Source organism: Empidonax traillii, unplaced genomic scaffold, assembly GCF_003031625.1.
Source record: "Empidonax traillii isolate 1590-97213 ecotype Southwest subspecies unplaced genomic scaffold, ASM303162v1 scaffold1135:size174554, whole genome shotgun sequence".
Taxonomy (NCBI): Eukaryota; Metazoa; Chordata; class Aves; order Passeriformes; family Tyrannidae; genus Empidonax; species Empidonax traillii.
Genome location: NW_020956328.1, coordinates 6,252 through 16,282, shown reverse-complemented (window position 1 = coordinate 16,282; position 10,031 = coordinate 6,252). Strand labels below are relative to the sequence as shown.

The 10,031-nt window shown below is 36.6% G+C and overlaps 1 protein-coding gene across 1 annotated transcript in view; it reads right to left on the bottom strand.

The window, feature by feature from the left end:
* LOC114068857 (collagen type IV alpha-3-binding protein-like) overlaps window positions 1–10,031 on the bottom strand; it is a gene marked incomplete at its 5' end in the record, with an annotated part of 24,896 nt that overhangs the window by 10,537 nt on the left and 4,328 nt on the right. Inside the window, 5 exon segments of the mRNA XM_027905264.1 lie at window positions 464–559; window positions 5,452–5,526; window positions 6,112–6,204; window positions 7,103–7,189; window positions 8,626–8,720. Coding sequence (XP_027761065.1) covers window positions 464–559; window positions 5,452–5,526; window positions 6,112–6,204; window positions 7,103–7,189; window positions 8,626–8,720 — 446 coding nt within the window.

Below are 10,031 nucleotides of genomic sequence, written 5' to 3'. Positions count from 1 at the left end.
CCGGGTTCGATTCCCGGTCGGGGCCCCTCCCCGGGCAGATGGAGCTCGTTAGCCCGTAAAGGCAATCCATCTACGTCCTGAGGACCTCGCTGCCACCGTCCAAGCGTGCTTGGCCCCGGCAGATGAACCTCAGGATTAAAGGGTGGGCTCAGTTCCGCGCACACTGTGTCTCACCTAAAAAATCCAATGCGCAGGCTGGAAGGTGGAAAGACCTTCCCCGGTTCTTCGTTCGCGAAGAGATTGGCCATTATGTACTGGATTTTAAAAAGCTCTCTTTATTGTTGCACACATTTCTGGCCAGATTCTACTCCAGTTGATCTTTCACTGCACAAATTTTCTCCCTACAGTGGCGAGCAGTATAGCATCTCTGTAGTCCTCCCATGTCACCTGACCTTGCTTATAAAATAAAAATATCTGTCTTCACAGTATATCATCTTAAATAAACATAAAACCAAATGCTTACCTTCATTTCTCCTTCTTCTACCACTAACTGCCAATTGGCATCTCCTCCTATATCTTGCAAGGAATATGTCATATGGTTTTGTACCATTTCTTCCACCTTTAAAGGAAAAAAAAATACACATTTTAAAATCATTCCTTTCATCTTCTTGGGCAGGGGACTGTACAGTATTGGAAGCCATAAGTCAATACTTCAAATCCTGTGCAGGAGCTGAACTTGGACAACAGAGCCTTCTACTACAGGTTAAGATCAAGCAAATACTTCTGGTCTTCAGAAGCAAAAGCCAAAATCTTGATTCGACTTCCAACTTCATTCTTTACGGGTACTTCCCTATCCTTCCTTTGCACCTTTAAACTGTCAAAACTCACAATTTCTACCTAAGACAGTTATATTTCAGCATATAAGAAATTACTTCCAGTATATTCAAATAGAATTACAATGCATTGTAAGACTTGAAAGCCAGTATTCATTGAAGAGCATTCAAAAAGCTGATGGGGAGGTGACAAACAAGATCTAAAAAGGTAAATGCATATCAAAAGTTATATTGAAACAGCATTGAAGGAAACAGTCATGAGAAAAGCATGCCTATTCTGTTTCATTGGCATCTTTGCACAGTTGCCAACTAGAAAAACAGAACAGAAATGCTTACATTCAAAAATATGATGATGCAGAGACTCCACTATTATAAAATATGCATTTAAAAATTACTTAGCAAGACAGTTGCATGCTTTTCTTAAAAATCAAATATTTGATACATTTTTTTCAAGCTATGTGAATACTTTTTTTTGTTCCAAACAATGTGCATGAAAATGGGGAGTGGGACAGGAAATTAATTTTTATTTTAAATCTACAGTCTTATTATATGGTTCTTTTGTGTCTGTCTCCCCCATTTCCAAATCCTATTCTCCCCCAAATAAAAACAGAGACAAAAATATAAACTATCCATTGCTGTGTAATGTTTACAAGTGCTGAAAACAATTTAATAACTTTTTCCACCTAAAAGGCAGGTGACTACTAAAACTCATCGCAGCAAATGTCTATGTAATTGATACTATTTTCCTGAATCACTAGAAATATCTTTTTTAAAAAGGAAAAGCATTGCAAGCACAAGTTTGTCAATTGACCAACATACAGATTAGTCTAAGATGTGTATAGTCCCAAGATTAATAGCCTGAACCTATGTGGTTTTTGTACAACTGGAAGAAAAAAAAAAAAGAATCAAGTCAAAATCCTCAAAGTACAACATACAAATAAAATTCTTTTGAGAGAAATGCTACTTTATCTTATTTTAACTACAGAATTCTCTACAGAAACCAAGTTAACAGTTCAGTTTTGGGGGTTTTTTTTGTTTTCTTTAATTTCTTTTTTAGTTATAATGAACTATAAACATCTATAAGATTTGTATTTCTGCTTTTAGAAAGGCCATCTTTTCCTGCCACTTACAGGTTTCCTACCAAATATTCTTCCAATTATTTTCTTTCCTGTGATACAATGACACAGTACAATCTGATAAAGGATGATCAAAATACAAAGCAATAATACAAGATTATAGCCTTAGTTGCTTACTAGCTAATTTTTAGATAGAACTAGGATAGGGCCTTGCTTGCTTATGCTAACTCACAGACAGGATATAGTTAATTTTATAATGAAGACTTTAGCAGGAACAGAAAACCTTAGAGTTTTGATAAGGGGCTTTGAAGCTCATGAGAAAGAGACCTTGAAAGTTGATAAAGAGAAGCTCCCGAAGAAGATACCAGTTTTGAGTTAATTGGACAGTGCCAACTCAGCAGTTCTTAGCAAAGGTAGAAAGTTCAAGCTGAGGAAGACTTCTTACTTCATCCAAAAGACCCCCAAAGACCCCCAAAAGAAAACCCCAAGGGGGCAATCTAAGGCAGAGTTATAGGAGTGGTGTATGTTAATTATTTCCCCTCCTACTTTTCTGGAATTTTCTTACACAGTTAATGCATATGTAACACAAATAATGTATATGTAATACAACTAATGCATATGTAACATTATACTGCATAAAAGAAGCTAAACAAAGGCAATGGGTGTGCGTGATTTGAGGAATTATCCCCTATGCACCTGGTGCCATGAATAAACATACCTGCTTCAATACTCTTTGCGAGTTTTGGGTTTTGTTTCTGCAAGTCAAATCCAAGCCAGGTAAGAATGTGGGCTATTTAAATATTCAATTTACTAGCTCTAGGTCACACTTCTTTCAGAAAGAAAACCTCCCTATGCTCCCAATTTTACCTTTATCTCCTCCCTTAGGTCCTAATCTATTAGGGACAAAGCTGGCTTGTATGTGTTTGTTTTGTATTTTGTTGCTTTATGCTTTATGCTAAATGCAGAGGGAGGAGGAGAATAGCAAAGAAAGAAGAGAATGAGGCATCGACAGGAGTATCAGAGAATCATAGAATATCCTGAGTTGGACAGAACCCACAAGGATCATTGAGTCCAACTCCTGGTCCTGCACAGGACAACCCCAAGAATCATACCATGTGCCTGAGAGTACAATCTAAACAGTTTAGGGCCTTTGGAATTGTTCAGCATTTAGCCCCCTGACTTCCTCTGAAAACGTGAAAGGCATTTTTAGTTTTTCTCTCCCTGTCTCTCCCAATAAAGTTTCATTCCTGCTAATACATCTTTCAGACAGCTTCCCCTTAGATTTGGGAAAGGAGAGGTATTATCATTGCAGCTTTCAGAGGAGAGTGAATGTTGTTTTTCGTTAACAAGCAATTACTTCTATTTGACCAAGTAATTGCAGTGCCTACAACTGCTTTGTGCATACTACCTGTCCAAACTGTGATCTACCTGCTGGTCACTGTCGGCCTGCACCTATTTCAGGTACCACATTAGGCACAGAGTCAAGATTCACAGCTTCTTTCACAGTGGGATGGCCACACTATTACCTCTGGGTTTCTGACAGACTACAGGAATGGTCTGCAAAAGTACCTCTATCCCATGCAGTCTTGGTCTGAACATTAAATGGGCAGTTCTTCATTTAAAAGGCCCTCAGAATGTCTCAATCTATTTTAAAGTCTGATAGTCCTTTGAAAGGAGAAAGTGATCTGCAATACATTTGCAGCATTTTAGGCCCACAACCTCCTACTCAACTGGCAGAGACAAATCAATGCCTTTCTGAAAGCACACTGAAGAACCAGCTCCTGTCAGAATATGTTTATGCTTCTCAATCTTAAAAACAAAGCTGCAAGTTTCTACTTGACCTTTTACTAAGATTTCCTTCATATAAATGAAGTCTAGAAGCAAGTCCCATTTGTTCAGAATCAAGATTTAGCTTGCCTTTCTAAAAGCCAAATCCTCAGCCTGGGGACAGAGGACAATTTCCTAATAATAAGGTCTACAGCAGGTTGTCACCAAAAGGTGTGCTGCTTTTCTCTTCATGCTCTCAGTTGTCTTTTACCTGCTTGTTAGCTATCAATGAAGCTCCAGAGCAGGTGGAGCAACTTACTGAACTGGCAAGTTTGCTCTAGGGAAGATATGGGGAAAGAAGGGGGCAGAGGGGAGTAGGTTTCTTGTAAGTTATCAGGATTATTCTTTCTGTAGTGAGTCAGTTAACTTGAAATCACATTCTAAGACACTGTGTAGTAGCTTCTACATAGTATAATCCCTGCAGGTGCTGGAAAGAGCAACACTTTGACCCCATAATCCAGTCCATTTGACCCGAACTTTAATGTCAATTTGCATTATTGTGATAAGGACCTGGTCAACCTCAGACTTGTTTTTAAGTGATTACATTTTCAGCCACACTAGTGGTCTGATACTCAGGTTTACCATATGGGTCCACAAATGTTATCCCAGGCATAAGAGATGAAAATGAAAAGGATCAAGTATTTTAATGACTATACGTTTCCCTTACATTGAACTGGCAATGTAGCCTGATAGACAACCAATTCTATCTTTAGAATCAAACTTGCTTTCTATTACTAACGTGACTACTGGAGTACCAGTAGATCAGACTATCAATGTTGTGCAATATGACCCACAAGTCCTTAAGTGTTAGGGTTCTGCTCACAAAGCTGGTGGCAAGGTATGCAGGTAGCATGATACCAGGCTCTATTAATCAAAAGAAAATCCATTCCTTCTATTTGAAAAAGCAGTCTGTTTGCAGTGTTAGTTAATAATTTAAAATCAAACAAACAAACCCCAAAACAACAGATCCCAAAAGGAAGACCCATATTCACAATCATATGGACCACAGCAGAAGGAAAGTAATGGCATGAATACTATGTCTGAATGATTTTTTTTTTTGAATATAAAGACAAAACACATGAACTTACTTATCTAATTCAACTCTAAACTGTGATCTTCAGAACAAGCAGCTAGAGTAATTTTGTACATTACTCGAATATGTCACTACAACTAAATTCACTTATTCAGGATGTCAGACATTTTCTGAAGGATAATTGAATATATTGGAATTCTTCAGTAAAAGTTCTCATATCCACAATCTCATTTTTTTTAACAACATACTTTATGACCTTTTGGTAATAAAACTAGTTGTAGAGGTAAATAATTATAATAGAGAACCTAAAAATTTGGTATCTTACAGTTATTACAAGTGACAACAAATTTTAAAGACAAAATTAAACCTTTGATTTAAAACCACAAAAAACCTATTCAATTTGAAGCAAAGACCATCTCCAGCCCATGCAAAACAGATGTTATTTTATTACTTTTATTATAATCAGAAATGCAAAATTTTCAAGATGTAGGTATTGTTATTAAAGCTACTGAAATTGATCCAACAGTTTCACAAGATTTGGGCCTCTGCACAAGTAATATGCATGCAAACAGAATGTAAAAAGACAACCATTTAATATAGAAATAGATAACTCCTTTTTTTTGGTCCCAACATACTAGTTTAAAGCAAACAGTGATTTATGTAACAAAAACCCCAGGTTCTAGAGAAAAGGATGAAATGCAGCAAAGATACGCAACCCCCATTCTACACATTAATACAGTACCTGGGAGCTGAATCTGTGAACATCAAAGGCACTGACTAGATCAATGGAAGACATGGAGGAAGAGCGACTATAGGGCTACCAGAGACAGACAAAGAAAAAACCAAGTAATCAGAACAAAGGCACAACAGAGCATTCAGTACCAACTTGTAAGCACAAGATAATGAAGAAAATGAAAACAAAAGCACCATAAGCAGCAAGCACAGCAGCAAATGCTGATTTCATGCACCTATTATGTATTATGCTTTCAGTGCTGCACTAAAAAAGGCATAGTGTTTCCATTAACACTAAAAAAAAGTCAATTGATCCTAATGCAAGAGACTGGATTTTTTTTTTTTCCATCAACTGTATGAATTTCGGTGAAGGCATCTTAACACCGAGGTTAGCAAGTTGGGGTTTTTTTCTTTAATATATTTTCTAACTGACCACCTTGATACAAATCAAGAGTATTCTAAATAGATACTGAAATCAGAATTTTTTTAGCCAAGACAGAAAAAAGTCCTTCTCCAATTCCAACTACTTCAATTGAAAATGAGTAAACCACTGAAAGTTACACGAGAAACACCTAAAAAATAATTTAAAAAAATAAATCAATCTTTACCTATCCATATAAAATATACAAATATAGAAATTATTCAGAGGAGATAATGAGAAATATCTTACCTTTTGGACAAATCTATGAGTGCCCACAGCAGAATATGCATCTCCAGAAGGTAAGGATATTGGCCAGTATAATCTGACCTTTTCACTGTGGGACTGCAACAAAATAGGTTTAATTACTGGTAGTCAGCTGCTACTGAATGGACTATGAAAGAGTGAGGCACCTTCCATCTATATAGTGGCTACAACTAGTGCTGTCCATGACAGACATGAAGTTGTCATCCTGCTGGAGTTCTCAGGAAGAAAATGGGCCAAGAGACTGAATTACCCATTCATCTATACTTCAAGGTATATTTCTATGTTAACCAAAATAGATTGGCAGCATTACGCATGTTGCATCCATGTAATAGTACAACAGTCACTCTAAACTTATACTTTCTGCTAAGAGAACCCACCATAGATAAGCTCTGTTGGGTACTATATATCCACTAGAAAGTTTTATAATTCTTAACCAAGTCATTTTATTCATTATATTCATAAACCTAAAACCTTTTAAGACAAAGGAGGCACCACTTTGCTATTCCCTCTCATTTTATACACTACTATATGTTCTCATATTCTATATATTCCATCACACACATCTTATCCCTTTTTGATCCTTGTCACTGAAGTGTATTCAAGAAATGAGTTAGAGAAATAGCCAGACCCTACACAATTTTTAAACAAAACCAAAAACCAATAGAACTGTTTTTCCTATTTCACATACTGCTACAGTCAAAAGAAACTTAGGTTTTGAAAAATATCTGCAGTATTATTCTTATTTGCACAGGGCATCAGTTACATGTTAACACTTATACTATCCTTTTCTATGCAAACTGTCAAGTCACTTTCTCAAAAATAGTGTTAAGCAACTGTATAAATATTAAGTAGTGAATCCCACTTATAAGTGTCAGTATAAAATATCTAGTTTCAGGAGATGCACCCCAGGACTGATTAAGTCTCACAAGTCTTCCATGAAGTGTCCATCATTAACATATTTTTCAAGTATCAGTACCTGTTCTTCCATTTTATCCTGTCTATCAAGAGCAGCTTCAACAGCATCAAAGAATTCTTCTTCATTAATCAGACTGTTAGGTCCCTCCTAGAGCATAAGTAACAAAACTAGTTCAAAATTTCGGAAATGAGAGCTCCACTTAAGTTCAATATTAGAAATAGCTATTTATGTATTATGCATATAACTGACAGAAGGAAATTTCTTTCATAGATCTTAAATATTTTCACCAATATTCTTATATTAGAATTCATCTGAAAACTCTATTTGTTAAATGAAGTTATTTCCTTTGACTACAATTTAGGGATAGGGATATAAAAAAGCAAAAACCCCAGGAAACTGAAGACTGAGTAACAGTGTCAATTTGCTTTGATATCAGAGTCAGGTCTTAATTACTAGATATCTTCTCTTAAAAATGTTTACAGTATGTCAGTAAAGTAAATATATTAACATAATTGTGTATTTAGATTCCTTCCAAGTATTCTAGTGCCTTAGGGTAAATTTCAGATATGTGCTCAAAGCACAACAAGGCAAGGCAAAATCCTGTGGATCACTACTAAAAATTCTTGGAAAGAACAGTTTAACAATAAACAGCAGGTAGAGTTAATTATTAAAAACTTATTTCCAGTAAGTAAAATGATAATTTAGGAAAACAAGGTTTACTGTTTTTATTGTATTATAAAACAAACCAGTTCAGCAAATTTAAAAAATCTACTTTACAACAGGGATATCTGGGAGAAGCAGCTGGGTTCATAATCAGCTAGACAAAGTCCAGCTTCCGATCCATCTTTTTTTTTACAGTGCCTCAGTCACAATGGAGAACATAAGCTCATATAACCTTTTAAATATCTAAACATATTAATACTATTTCTCAGGCTATGATTTGTAAGTAGAAACCTGCTTGATTAATGTAAATGAAAGGGTCAAGTTCTTAAAAGTTATGCAAACTGCATTATAGGTGCATTAGTTTACGTTATTTTTCAGAAGGCAGTTTAAGAGCCTTAGACTTTGATTAAATAACCAAACTGAGGAGGAAGTTGATAAAGCATGCAATTTAACAGATGAAGCAGAACCTAAAATCATTGAATTTATCAATACATTTCACGTGGCAGTGACAAGTTAAAAATCAATTTTAATTCATATTCTAGGACTGCCTCTGCAGTCAGGGCTTTCATATTTGCATTACATATCTATACAGCTGACTCATTAAAATGTAGGAGTACACAACTTGCAAATGAACAATATAAAATGTAAAAAAAAAGAATTAAAAAGTCAGCAAAAATATCTGCAAGCAAAATGCTTTAGACAAAAGCAGAATAAGGAAACCTGAGGTGAAGACAGACTTCTATTCTCAAAATAATGAATGATTTAGATTCTTCATTTAGTTTCAGTTTCCAAGGCAGAAAAAGTGGCATGAACATGCTTGCACAGCCAAAGACCTTGATTTACATGCACACTCCTTTGAGAAACAAACCAATCTTTAAAAGCCTTAGCGTTTTAAAAAATCTCAAAAGCAGAATTTGTACCTCATAGTCTGGCCCTCCAAAGTGGGACTTTTTCTTCAGTTCTGTCACAGTTGTTTTGTATGCTTCTTCAACTCTTCTCCTTTTCTCTATCTCCTACAAAATTACATTATCATTTGATGCAGCAAGAATGAATTGGCTGATTAAGAGTCAGCATGCCAATAAATGGAATGACCAGTATAGATTTTATTCCCAAGTAACAATTGCAAAGATGCTGATTTTCTGATTTTATTTGAATGCATGCATTATATGTGCCCATATAGATGCATATATAATACAAAGCTTGGGGAACTAGCTACCTTGAGCATAACTTCTTTAAGTCACATGGAAGAAACTATCAACAAGAAAAACCAGGTATCTAGTTTAATCATAACTATTCATGGTTTGTTGAGGGTCAGTCCCACTTCAGTGCCTGATAAAATTATGGACAATATTCTGGGAGGTATCAAAAAACACCTGAAGGACAAAGCAGTCATTGGTCACAACCAGCAGAGGTTCATGAGGGGAAAGTCCTGTTTGACAGACTTAATTTCCTTTTATGACAAGATCACCTATTTAGTTGATCAAGGTAAGCCAGTTGATGCAATCTTTTAGGATTTCAGTAAAACTTTCGATACTGTCTCTCACAAGATCCTTCTGGACAAAATGTCCAGCCGGCAGCTGGATAAACACATCATGTGGTGAGTGAACAACTGACTGACAGGCTGGGTTATACTAAATGGGGTTACATTAGGCTGGTGACCAGTCACTAGTGGGGTTCAAAAGGGCTCCATTTTAGGACCAGTTCTCTTCAACATCTTCAAAAATTACTTGAATGCAGGATTCAAAGGGATACTAAGTTTTCTGAAAACACTTAATTGACTGACTCTGTTGACTCCCTTGAAGGCAGAGAGGCCCGGCAGAGAGACCTCAGCAAATTAGAGGGCTAGGCAATCACCAACTATATAAAGTTTAACAAGGGCAAGTGCCAGATTCTGCACCTGGGACGGTGCAACCCTGGATGTACATTACAGACTGGGGAACAGGAGACTGGAGAGCATCCCCATGGAAAGAGATCTGTGGATTTGGGTTCATGGCAAGCTGAATATGAGTCAGCAGTGTGCCCTGGCAGCCAAAGGAGTCAACTGTGTCCTGGGGTGATCAAGCTCAGCATCGTGAGCCAGTCGAGGGAGGTTGTAGGAGCAGCTAAACAAGACAACACTAGCCATCTGGATGACAGAAGAAGAAGAAGAAAATATTAAAGCAAAAATATTGTGGTCCTGAGTGAGCCAGAGCTAAGATTACTGTGTGTGTGAAAAGAATAGCAAGGTCAAGCTGAAAAGCTGCTTGAAGCATGATTGTTCTTTGTGGCTGAAGGCAGCCACAGGAGTGTCTGTGTGGAATGCATGCAGATAAGTAAAATCTGACCT